The sequence below is a fragment of the Cicer arietinum genome, chromosome 7 (assembly GCF_000331145.2).
Source record: "Cicer arietinum cultivar CDC Frontier isolate Library 1 chromosome 7, Cicar.CDCFrontier_v2.0, whole genome shotgun sequence".
Classification (NCBI taxonomy): domain Eukaryota; kingdom Viridiplantae; phylum Streptophyta; class Magnoliopsida; order Fabales; family Fabaceae; genus Cicer; species Cicer arietinum.
In genome coordinates this window covers 5,273,568-5,286,538 of record NC_021166.2, presented here as the reverse complement: position 1 = coordinate 5,286,538, position 12,971 = coordinate 5,273,568, and the positions used below count along the sequence as shown (strand labels likewise).

At 24.4% G+C, this 12,971-nt stretch overlaps 2 protein-coding genes across 2 annotated transcripts; one reads left to right on the top strand and one right to left on the bottom strand.

Moving 5' to 3' along the window:
- Positions 1 to 376: 376 nt before the first annotated feature.
- LOC101505592 (CASP-like protein 1D2) lies at positions 377 to 2,578 on the bottom strand. Its single transcript, XM_004508253.4, has 3 exons — positions 2,231 to 2,578; positions 1,340 to 1,466; positions 377 to 836 (listed from the first exon to the last, which is right to left on the bottom strand). Exons 1-3 carry the CDS (start codon positions 2,455 to 2,457, stop codon positions 612 to 614), a joined length of 579 nt encoding a protein of 192 aa, XP_004508310.1. The 5' UTR covers positions 2,458 to 2,578; the 3' UTR covers positions 377 to 611.
- Positions 2,579 to 8,284: 5,706 nt separating this feature from the next.
- LOC101492256 (CASP-like protein 1E1) lies at positions 8,285 to 11,477 on the top strand. Its single transcript, XM_004508554.4, has 2 exons — positions 8,285 to 8,560; positions 10,965 to 11,477. Exons 1-2 carry the CDS (start codon positions 8,340 to 8,342, stop codon positions 11,305 to 11,307), a joined length of 564 nt encoding a protein of 187 aa, XP_004508611.1. The 5' UTR covers positions 8,285 to 8,339; the 3' UTR covers positions 11,308 to 11,477.
- The last annotated feature ends 1,494 nt before the right edge of the window (positions 11,478 to 12,971 follow it).

Sequence of the window (12,971 nt, the reverse complement as noted above, 5' to 3'; positions counted from 1 at the left end):
GGAAAGCACTCATTTTGTGTTTAAAATAGTTCTAATATGTGGGAATTGTGGCATTTGCTTCCAGTTAAAATATACAACTTTGCATCATGGCAACTTTCATAGCCATGCTGTGAAAAACTGTTATAGCTACTGTTACATTTCCGGTTAGAAATTATAACGCTCTCACATATTGATTGGGTATAGTTTCTCATTCTCTCAAACCATGCTATGATATTAGTTTTAGATCACAGCCGCATTAGGACTATTGATGTTGCATAGAATCGCGGTTGTTACATGTGTATGATGTGACCTCAATTGCGATCAATGAGATAGAGACCATGTCACAATCACAAACCTTTTTACATAGAATAGATGAGTTTTGTTGTGTTAAGCAAAATAACCCAAAAAATCATTTACGACATTAATGGAATGGAATGTAAAATACAAATGCTCTCTTTGGTAGAAAAGACACATTCACCAAAACAATGATCAACAACAATAAAGCAACATTGATAAACATACAAATCATTTACACATTAATAAATTAGACACGCAAACTAATTACTTGACAAACAATTTAACTATGAGTATAAGTGCATATGTGAATGAAGAATGATCCAAGTTCTTTCAATCTACTTGGGTACTCGACTATGAATGCTGTGAGCCGAAATCCAAATGAGCAAGACAAGCACAATGCTTCCAAATACTCCCACTGCTACAGAGCTGCCAATATGCCTACAGAACTTGTCATAAATATTGCAAATTTTATGCCAATCCACATGGTTGTTTCCTTTCAAACCCAAATATGCTACACCCCCTGCTGTGCCTGCTGCTGAGGCTGTTATTCCCAATATCAGCTGCAAAGACATCATTGGCAATACTAAGAAAGAGAACATGAATAATACTCTCTCTTCCTTTTTAAGTGTAGTTTATCAAAAAAGTTTTTTGTTTCTTTTTATTCATCATTTTCAAAGTTCATATTAACTCCCCTTTGGATCTTATATATATATATATATATATAAGAGAAAATTTGATTAATAAAAATTGAGAAATTTAATCTAAATTTTTAGATCAAATTCACCAACTTTTGTTGACACAATTTTCTCTTCGGTTTAAGAACGGATGGAGTATTAACAATGGTTTGTCAAAATTATTATTGATTATTTATTACAAAGAGAGATAGATAAATGTGTAAAATGAAATGATTAATAATTAAGAGTATTTATAAGAAATAAACAAATAACTCAATCAAAAGTTTTTTTTTTTTATTTTTAGTTTTAAACATGTAAATAACATTGAAAAGAAAACTGAAAAAAAAAAGGGCGTGATAAAAATAAATTAAGGTTAATTGATTAATTACCGCATCCCAGAAGATAAATTGGAGGAGAAGTTTTGTTTTGAGGTTTGGCTTTCGGATGGCAGAGAGTGATGCAAGAGTTGTAATGATACCATAAAGGCCAGAAACAGAGAATGCAGCCACAAAATATCTGTAATCACAAAACAATTAATATTGAGAAGACTTGTATAAAGAGAAGGTATCAATCAGAATAAGGTATTAGTTAATTAATATATCAATATCTATAAGAAAATTGTATGTATGGTGGGAATTCAATAACATAAGTGGTCTTAAGCAAAGTCATCATTTGCCTCCTTATAGCCTTCAAACAATTTGTTTAGTTCACAACTTGTCAAGTTTGAAATGCTAGCAAGTCCAAAAGAATAAGATAAAATATAAAACAGCCAAAGCTTACGAAGTGATTTGAATTTTTTTGTGCATGTTCATATTGAAATCGATTTTTCATATTCATAAAATTTTTGTGCATGTTCATATAATATTAAGGAAAGTTGGTGAGCTTAATATCGAAATCGATTTTTCATATTTTATTCTTCATGAGATGACATACAATTTAACAAAAAAAAATTGAAATAATTATTAAAAAAATAGTTAAAATAAACATGAAAGTTAGAGACAAACAAATTTAACTTGGTCCCTAAACAAATTTAATGTCTTTAACACTTAATGACATAATTAAAGACATATTTCACATTTTTTTTGGTCTTAAAATTTTCGTTACCATTTCAAGTTTTTCTAGTATGTATATTACAAATTACAAAATAGTAACTGCAATAAGCAGACAAATAACAGAAAAAACACTAGGAAAATTAATTAGCTGCTTAAGTTAAATATTAGTATAATTATGATAAACTTTGTAAATTAATTTAAATTTTGAAAAACTCTCATGCAACTTACACAAAGGCCGGTGAGTATCTGAACTTGGCTGGTCGTGGCAGAGGAATATACTCTGTTTGATTTCCAGTTACCATCACAACAACTGCTACCAATGATGCTGCAAACAACAAAAACCTGAGTATCAAATCAAATTTAAAGTAATCAACACCGCCCGAACCCGTACCCGTACCCGAACCCGGAACAGGTGTTGAAGATGATTTGTACTCAGGATCACCACTAGAAGCCATATTAATTATTATGTTTCTTTACAAAAATTGGTTACACTAATTTGGTTTTAATATCAAAATATTTATAGAATTGGAGAGGATAAGGATAGTTGAACAATGAATATGTTCACTATATATAGATGGATATAAATGGACTTGAGGGGGGGTACCAAAGTAACAAGAGAGGTGTGGAAACAATTTAATAAGATGGAGTATTTTGGACGTTTGAACATATAGTTTCCTATTATATAAAGTTGATGTGTTTTTATGTGATGAGTTGCACATACAACTAATAGTATATATATTGTGTTATAATAATTGATATGGGTAATCTCAAGGATTCACACGAAATATTAATATAATAGTATTTGATTTTGGTGGTTTACTTTTTAAGTTTCAAAGGTTCACACACATGTGAGATTTTTTGGTTGCCAGCTTGATGAATTGGTTTGTTGTGATCATCTTGTTGAATTTGGATGTCTTGATGGGGTCATACTTAGAGGAAACATATACATTTATTAAAGGTAACGTCCATTCTTTACCTTTTGGGCCTCCCTATTAAAATAAAATTATCCTTGGATTTGAGTTGGAGCGTTTTTCTTCCTCTCTTCCTAACTTCTTGGTGGAAAATTTGATTAAAATTGAGTCCAAAACAATCGTATCCCGAGTTTTGGTAAATACATCAATGTCGTAAAAATTAGACATGACCGACTGCTCCAATCGATAATTGAGATTAGATTAACATAGTATTCAACGTTAAGTTATTTGATAATATATTATCTTTTTATATTTAATTATTTTGAATTTAAATTATAAGTTGACTGTGTCTTATCAGTTGGAAAGTCATAGGATATATAAGCAACAATGAACTAAATGTGTTAGAATTGTAAAATATTTTGACATCAGGTTTTTATCTAATACTTTAAAACACTAATTATATTGCAAATCACATCTTTTATATATATAATATTTAATTTATTCATAATTAATATAGGACTAGTCACTCATATTTAAATTCAAGTTAGACTGATGTTCATTTTTATAGGTATAGTAGAATTTATCTTAAAATTGTCCTATATGCCATTGATGTAGAACATTGTACATAAAAGACTAAATGTCATTTATCTAATTTCTTACTTTAAATGGTATGATTGTATCAATATGTACATTATTAATATTACTTTTAGTTTTGTAAATTGGAAAATGTCAATCGATTTCTATCCTCTGTTAATATTACAAGCACTATAATAATATTATATGTACAATATCGAAAATAAATTTGAAACAAATGTATTCGATAAAAGACTGTGAATTCCTAAAATTATTTTAAAATATCAAAGAAGTATTTTTTTTCTCCAAACTAACCCCGATCGAAAACAATTTTATTAGATTAATTTTATTTTATTTTATAGATTTGTTATCAGAAATAATCATATTTAGAGACATTAATCACTAAATATAGATATTTTTTTCAATAAAAATTCAAATTTAAATTCACTATATTATATTGTATAAGTATAATCCTTTTCACTAGATTATTTACTCTTACTAAAATGAGTGCATGCAATTTTTAGTTTAGTCTATTTATTTTATAAAAAAGAAAAAGAAAAAGCAATACATGTGTTCTCTTAATTTTTCTTTTCTCTCTCATGTTTCTCAATCCTAATGAGAACATCCAAATTCCGTATTCTTGTGCGTAATTTTGTGACTATCTTTTAATTGTTTCAATCTTTTCTTTCATATTAAAAAATATGTTTTAGTTTTATGCAAACCCACTTGGCACAAAAAGAAAGAGAAAGAATACAAAAGTGTGTTCTTTAAGGTTACAACATACGTAGGTCGTAGTCTTCTACGGAACCTTCACTAAAATTAGAACATAGTTGAATATTGGGTACTAATGTCGCAGTGGGATAAGTTCTACTTTTCACATACATATTGATGTGTATGTAAGTTCCCGTCACGGTTGAATCAAAACGCAATTGAGTTGAATAGTAGTTAATGTCTTATTCAGCAAAAAATGACCAAGTCTTGTTGTTATCTTAAATAATCAAAATCATTTGACGGATACAAATTAATCTATTTTATTTATGCACTGTGCAAATAGGCCACAAATATGAAATTAAATGGGCATATTTTAATGTAATAATTGTCGTTTAGCTTTAACGGATAATAATTGAGGGTCCTCTTCCTCTCAATCTGTTCAAATTGAAGAGGAGACTGTGTCCTATTGTCTCTAAGATGTTTTTTTTAAGTAAACTTTAGAAATTAGTGGTTAAATTAGTTTTTTAGATTTGAATGTGAGATTTTTTTTATTATATTTTTTATTTGAATGGGATGAAAACACAATGACTTGTTAAATGTAGTAATAAATTATAGAGCGAAAATCAAAAGTAGTCTCTAGCAAACATATCAGAATCAAGTTTGATCCATCACTAAAGCTTCTCACATAATCCAACTTAAAATGCTTTTTGATTCTAAAACTGATATAGTGTCCTCGTTCACGCAACAAGAAAATAGTGATTACAATATATGTAACAGTGATTTTAACTCTCACAATGTGGGGAAAAAGTAACAGCGGTTCTAGCCTTTGCTACATGTTTTTTTTACACACAAAAAAAAAAAAAAAAAAAAAATTCTCTTAAAGGAGCCACTACACTTTGTAAATAAAAGAAAGGACACGATCTCAAAATTTGTAAATAAAAGTAAGGACACGATCTCAAAACCGCCGCTACATGTTTAGGCACCAAAACAATTGAAACTTAAATTTTAATGTGGCCTAAGCCGCAGTTGATTTACTTAAGATTTTTTTTAAAAATAATTTATAGTATTTTATTTTCTGTTAAAATATTTTTAAAAACTAATTTAAAAATAAAATTTTAAATGAAAATTTGGTTAAATAATTTATCTTAAATTTTTAATAATAAATATTTAAGTTATTGAAAGTTAAAATTCTTTTTTTAACTGATAATAAATAAATTTAAAAAATATAAATTATTTTAAAGTAAATTTTCATAAAAATTAATTTTTAAAATATAAATTTAAAATTAATTTTTTAAAATTTTAAACACACGGACCGTTAATCTCCTAATAGAATATATTTTTTCGTAAAAAATAACTCTTTCACATTTTCTTTTCTACAAAAATTAATTCTTAAAAAAATATAATTCTTGTGATTTTAATCATGAAGTTTTGTTTAAAAATTAAAAGTGATTACGGAACTCTTTTAAAAGATGAATTAATATCACCTGTTTTATGATCTTGAGTACTTTAAAAATATTATATTAATATTTTTTTAATACATGCATTTTTTCTTGTGTGTAAACAAAAATCAAATCGATTAATTTCGTTCGTTTTAACCGGAAACAAAAACATATAAGTGATCATTAGTGAGATCTTGTTCGAATATGACATGGAACAAACGTGTAATTGTTTTAGTCTTTGTTTTTAAATTAACTCATAGGTATTTTTTGAATTTTTAATTGGCTTTTACAAGAGATTCTAAAAAAGGGATTCTAAACAAGAAGACTCAATGATCTTCATCGATCTCATATCTATTTCTAAATTATTCAATATATATCGATTTAAGGTTGTGTTAAAATTTTCTTTTAATTTTATAGATTCAAGGTGTTTGGGTTTGTGTTTTTCGACTATTATTGGTGTTTGAATTTTGATAGATTTACATTTTTATGTGTGTGTGTGTTGCAGTTATTACTTAAGGTTGTGTTTGTGATCTATTCTTATTTGTGTGTGCTTGACTAACAATTTTTATTTTTTTATTTTGAGGTCATCTTTGCCTCTTTTTGGTTTGAGAGATTTTAGTTTTGATAAATTTTTTCTGGATGTGAGGTTGAGTTTGAATATTAGGATTGTGATCAATTTTTTTAACTTTTTTGATTGAAGGGGATGATGAATTTCTGAGTTTGGATGATGAAGATGATGATGTGGGTGATGAATTAATTTGGGGATTTTCATTTTTCTAAGTTTGAAATATTATGAGTTTGTAAGTTATATATTTAATAGTTTTATGGGTTTGAAGATGATTAATTTTCTGGATTTTAGATTGAAAGATAAGAAAAAAAAAATATATATATATATATGAGTTTATGAGTTTGAAGATAAGTGATATCACAAAACTTAACATAATTTAATAGAAATAATCGACTTAGTTAACAAAAATATATTTGAATGATCAAAACAAAACAAAAAATAATTAAAAGAACCATAAAATAAATTAAAAGAATGTTTCTAAACAAAATAGTTTATTATATTATTAATTATATTATAAATCTATCTATATAGGGTCCCCATTCATGACAACTCAGACTTTAATATATGGAATTTTACAACTAAATCGAATTGAAATTATTACATAGTTTCTACTCATCGCCTGTATTATCCCAAAGAATTAATGAATTGTTCGGATTGCAACCTTTTTCGACAAATAATAAACTTTTGATAGAAAAAATATGCAAATCACGATGATATTTGCAAGCTATCAAAATAAATAAAAATATATATTTTCTCAACAATATCAATTATATGAAATATTATTGTTGAGATAAATATTTCTCATGCAATAAGTTTTTTTATTATTATAAAATAGATTATAAATTTTATTATAATTTATTTATTTAATTATAAAATTTTAAATTTAAATATGAAACAAAATATTAAATTTAATAATATTAATATTTATCGATTAAACTAATATTTGAATATCTAGTTATCACATTAGTAAAAGATAATTGTGACATGGACCAAATAATAAATTTGTGTTGACTTTTAAATGTGGCCTTCACGTAATTGTCGCATGTAGAAATTGAATTCAATGCAATCCTTGACTTATACCGTTATACGGTTGGCTAGTGAGAGATAATAATTATTTGTTTTATTACATGGATGAAACAAAATATTATTTTGTTTAAATTTAATGTTTGATGTATTAACATAACATAATAAATTAATTTATAATTTTATACTATTATATTTTTTAGTTAAATTTTTAACCAACTAAATAGAATAAGAATATTAATTTATTTAATTATTTTTATAAAATATAATTTATAATATTAAATTGAAAAATAATAAAATATAAATATAAAAACAGTTTATAAAATATAATCTAAAATATAAAAATATAAATATAATTAAATATAAAAATAAAAATAATTAATATAATTTGATATTAAACTTAAAAACAAAATATTAATAATTAATTTAAAAAAAATTATATTTAAAACTATCCATTAACATTACTAAATTAATAATTTAAATTTTAAAAACAAAATTATGAGTAGCCAAATAATTATATTTTATTTATTAGAATGTAAATAAATATATAATATATATTATGACAAAACTACTCTTATAAACAAATTATATTTATTTTAAAATTCAATTAATTTTTATATTTTATAACTTTGAATACTAATTTATTAAATTATATAAAATAAAAGATAAAACTATCCTTGTGATAAAATAATTTAATTAAATTTTTTTATTAAGTTTTATTGAAAATTTTCCTTAAAAATTTTTTAGAAAAAAAATAATAACAAAGTAATTAGCGTTTATCTATCTTCATATCAAATAATGAAAAAGAAAAAAATAAAGATAATTTTTGTATTGGTTAAATGAGAAATAAAATTACAAGTAGATAAAATGAAACATATATTAAAAAAATAAAAAATAAAAACAATTAATTTTTAACTAAGATAATTTGTAACTAACTAAAATAGTAACTAATGTTATATCTATAAAAAAATAAAACCGATAAAACTTTAAGCAACAAACTAAATTCTAAAAATATATTTTTTAAGTAACTAAAAACTTATTTTGTATTTACAAAAATCATCCCCGAACCCTTTAAATTCACTTGCTTTTTGTTTTTGTTTTCCATTAAAAAAATGAACTCTAATTCTAGTGGAAGAAGAGATGAATCAGCAGGGACGGCGTGTGTTTCTTGTGATGTGTTTCTTAGGATTTTGGCCTTTGTTCTCACCCTTGTTGCTATTATATTTATTGCGATGGGTAATCAAAACAAGGTTGTTCCCTTCAAGCTTTCTGATTCTTTGCCACCTATATATGTTCCTGTTTCTGCTAAGTGGCATTACCTCTCTGCCTATGTGTAAGTTTTCATTCTCTTCCTCTCTTTTTTATAAACAAATAAACTATTAACTTCAATTTTCAGAGTCTTCTATTTGTGAGATAATTTGGCACTTGTAAAAACTAAATAAATTAGATGTTTTCTTGTACAACAGCCCAAAACGTCTAAATTGTGTCAATACATTAATTGGAGCGTTTATGAAAGCTCAAATATCTTAACTACGGTGGGAAAAAAGTACATGGATTTAAAATTATTCTAATACGCATCAATACAAAATAGATTTAAAGGTTCTTTGAATTTAATAATAATTTTATATAACTTCATATGTTTATATTATTATTGAGCAAACTAAAGTATGAAGTCAACTATTGAACCAGAAAATATGTTCACACAATAATCTTTAATTAAGTGATTATTTTCTCTATCTTTAATTATAAGTTTTATTTGTATATAATTATATATTCACACAATAATCGCTTAATTAAGTGATTATTTTCTTTATCTTTAATTATAAGCTTTCTTTGTCTATAGTTATATGTCCATACAACAATCGCTTAATTAAGTGATTATTTTCTTTATCTCTAATTATAAGTTTTTTTTGTCTATAATTATATGTCCACACAATAATCGCTTAAATAAGTGATTATTTTTTTTATCTCTAATTATAAGTTTTTTTTTTAAAAAATAGTTCTTAAACATAAGTTTTATATAAATATTATATTTTCTCCTGCTATATTTTTAAACCAAAGTCTTAATAATTCATTGATATCAAATGTAAACAAAAGTCAATCAGTTTGAAAAAATACATTTTAGTTTAAATTCAATTAATAGTTGATACTTGCATAGTTATTATACGAAGTTAGTTTAGTTAATAAATTAAAAAATATTAAAGAGATTTTAAATAACTAACGGACGCAAAAGAATTTTAAATAGGAAAGTATTAAATTCTTTCTTAAAAACTAATTTAATTTAACTAATTATTAATATTTAAAAGGAAAAAAAATAGAGACAAAACTATTCAACTTTATTTAATTGGGTGAAGTATATATTTGTGAGAAACAATCACAGTTCTCCCTCCACTTGTACCAACTTCCCATCTTACGTTGTAATTTTCCACTCATATGCAACTTCGCATTAAATAATGATTTGACAAAAATGAGAAGATGTAGGTGAATACAGTACCTAGTACCTAGTACCTAGTACCTAGATGCAGGTAAAAAGAAAAATGGATACATGTCTCTTTCACTTCAAATGCAATTAATGTGATGGTTGTTTATAAATTTGGCCACCAAAAGAAGTATATTTACTTTTTATTTTTCAAATATATTTCTTATTAGTATCATTATTTTTAGAATGTAATTTTTTTTATTAATTTGTTTTAATCTCTACTAGAATATCATCCAGTAATTTGAATGATTTATTTGAAGTCATACTTACAATATTATAAAATGTTCATTAACAACAACAAAAAACTTAAAATTAATTTTTAATTTCATACTTTTATTACTTTTATTTTTAGTTTATGATATTTAAAAAAATATATTTAATTTATCTAAAATTAAAAATTTTAAGTTTTTGTGATATTTTTTTATATAATATTTTAAATACATTTGTAAAAAATTAATTATTCAAAAATTTAAAAATTAAAGAACAATTAAATATGTTTGATTCCAACAAGAACTAAAATTATTTGTAAAATAATTTGATATGAACTAAAAATATAATGTTTTTAGGCATAAATGATTTTCTAGTCCCTATAAATAGTTTTTTAATTTTTTAGTTCTCAAAAAATCTATGCTTTATTTTTTCATGTGTATTTTTTGAATATTTGAATGATTTTTAGCATCCATATTTAGGACATTATAAAGATATTCCTTACCAAAAAAAATATATTTTTTTTACAATTGATTAATTAAATGAGTTTTAAAGTTTTTATGGAGGAGACTCTTATAACATTTTTAATCTTTTTAATTTGAGGTGAATTAAATATAATTCATCTTTTGTTAAAAAGATTTAAATATTTATGAAAGAGACTCTTATAATATTTTAAATATGTATATCAAAATTCATTTAAACAATTGAATATCAAAATTCATTTAAAAAATTGAAGGGCAACGTGAATTTGACTTAAAAGCACGGATAAATTAAAATAGAAATTTTTGAAATTAAGAAACTTTTATAAAAATTAAAAATAAAATTTTGAAATTTTGAAAAACTAAAATATTATTTAACCCTATTTATATATCGACTAAAACATAATATTAAATTTTTATAAGTAATAAATTATAATAAAAATAATTAATTGTTTAGAAAATCACCGATTTTCCACTTGGAATGAAATTAATTGAAAATTGGCATGTTTGTATGTTTATTTAGTTATTTATTCCACAAGAGTGAGTAACAAATGTCTTTTTCATGTACAAAGCTACTTTATGGTGGCAAATGCAATAGCATGCATATATGGACTCATCTCTATGCTACTTACCCTCCTAAATAGAGGTAAAAACAAGGTGTTATTAGGAACATTACTCACCGTCTTTGATGCATTGATGGTGGCTTTGCTATTTTCCGGCATCGGTGCGGCCGCCACAGTCGGTCTCATTGGCTACAAAGGAAACTCTCACGTGAGATGGGATAAAGTGTGTAATGTCTTTAATAAATTTTGTCATACAATGGTAATTTCCGTTATTTTGTCTTTCCTTGGATCATTATCATTCCTCTTGCTAGTGGTACTTCTTCCCGTCTTCAGGCTTCATCGGAGAACCTAGTCAACAATTAAACCATAATGTTATTTTTCTGCAATGTTGTAATATGTGTTACAATGCTTTTGCCACAATGAGACCTCGTCTCAAACTCATCTTTGGTAAAAATATCTTATTTAAATAATAAATAGTGATTATATTTGAACATAATTTATTTGATGAGATCAATTTTAATACTTTATCATCTCTAATATATTATATTTATCACGTTATTTTATCTCTGTCAAAATGTATATTAATTGAGTGTTTGGGATATTTAGGTATATATTCAGAAATCATTTTCCAATAAAAATAAATAAATAAGTTAGAAGCCAACGGCTTGTTTACTTATCATGTTTTGTGTTTTTATTTTTACTTTAATAATAAACATGAGAGAATGTATTTAGTCAATAATAATAATAATAATAATAATAATAATAATAATAATAATAATAATAATAATAATATTTGTAGATCCAATATTTTTTTTCACTATTTTGTTTACAATTTTCTAAAACACGTCTAAAATATTTTGAAAATATTAAAATATTATTTTTATTATTTCTAAAAATACATTTTTATATAATTTGTTTATCATCTTCTGTCTATCATAAGTATTTATTATATGAATTTTTCATCTCCTCCATGTATTTTAGAAAACATAAAAATAAATAAATAAAGTAAAACTTTAAGCATGAAAATAAAAATGGCTATCTATTTTGACATTGCTATCTATTCTTAATTTGTCTGATTTAGTTTGTATTGTACTATTAATTTTCCTACTTAAGAGCCTTTTCTCACAAAAATACATTCACTAGGTGGCCCTAGCTTCCAATTCCAGAACAAAGTTTCCTTTTCCTTTCTCACATTTTATTTTTCATCATTGAGTGGGGTCCAAGTAATCCCTTGTGCAGCCATAAGGTGGTTATTTTAGTCGCAGCTCCTCTTTCTCTTACAAATACGGTTATAAGATCAATAACATCACCATCACATGGCCATTATTATAATCTACTCAAATTACCAGCCATCTGAACACAAAATGCGACCATTTTAAGGGTTAGTTTTCACCTTTTTAATTTTCAATTCAATCCCCCTTACTCTTTTATGTTACTATCATAAGGAAAAAAGTGATCATAAATTAAATGAATTTCTAATATATACTTTAATAAAAAAAATTAATTAATTTCATTAGTTGAATATCGATGCTCTTTTCTAATTTTATTTGAGCCGCAAACAATTTGAATTTTTTAAAAATAAAAAATTGATTAATTAAACAATAATGGAAATTGGAAGAAATAACTAGCAATAGAAAAGAACAAAAAAAAAATTGAAAATGTAAAAAATTTCATCTTATTGACATGAGTTGAGATATTCAGTGTTTTGCCTTTACAAAGTATCAAGAGTAAATTTATATTTAAAAATTATTGAAAATTCTAATAAGAATCGACGATATTCTTAAAAAAACGATAGTTTATCATCGTTCTATTCCTTATAAATAAAATTGTGACTGAATTAAAATTATCTGGATTACAATTCATATAAAATATAAATTTATTTTCGTATTTTTATCAAATCAATATTATTTAAATTATTATTTCAATCACAAAAATAAAGACATACATTAACTTTGAAAAAATTTATTATAGTTAAAGTTTCAACATATTTTTAAATTGATACATTCTCCATGTTAG

Coding starts and splice junctions, on each gene's coding strand:
- LOC101505592 (XM_004508253.4), bottom strand. CDS start 2,457: ATGGCTTCTAGTGGTGATCCTGAGTACAAATCATCTTCAACACCTGTT. Junction 1,467..2,230: donor AGATACTCACCGGCCTTTGT/GTAAGTTGCATG, acceptor TTGTGATTACAG/ATATTTTGTGGCTGCATTCT. Junction 837..1,339: donor AATTTATCTTCTGGGATGCG/GTAATTAATCAA, acceptor ATGTCTTTGCAG/CTGATATTGGGAATAACAGC.
- LOC101492256 (XM_004508554.4), top strand. CDS start 8,340: ATGAACTCTAATTCTAGTGGAAGAAGAGATGAATCAGCAGGGACGGCG. Junction 8,561..10,964: donor CATTACCTCTCTGCCTATGT/GTAAGTTTTCAT, acceptor TCATGTACAAAG/CTACTTTATGGTGGCAAATG.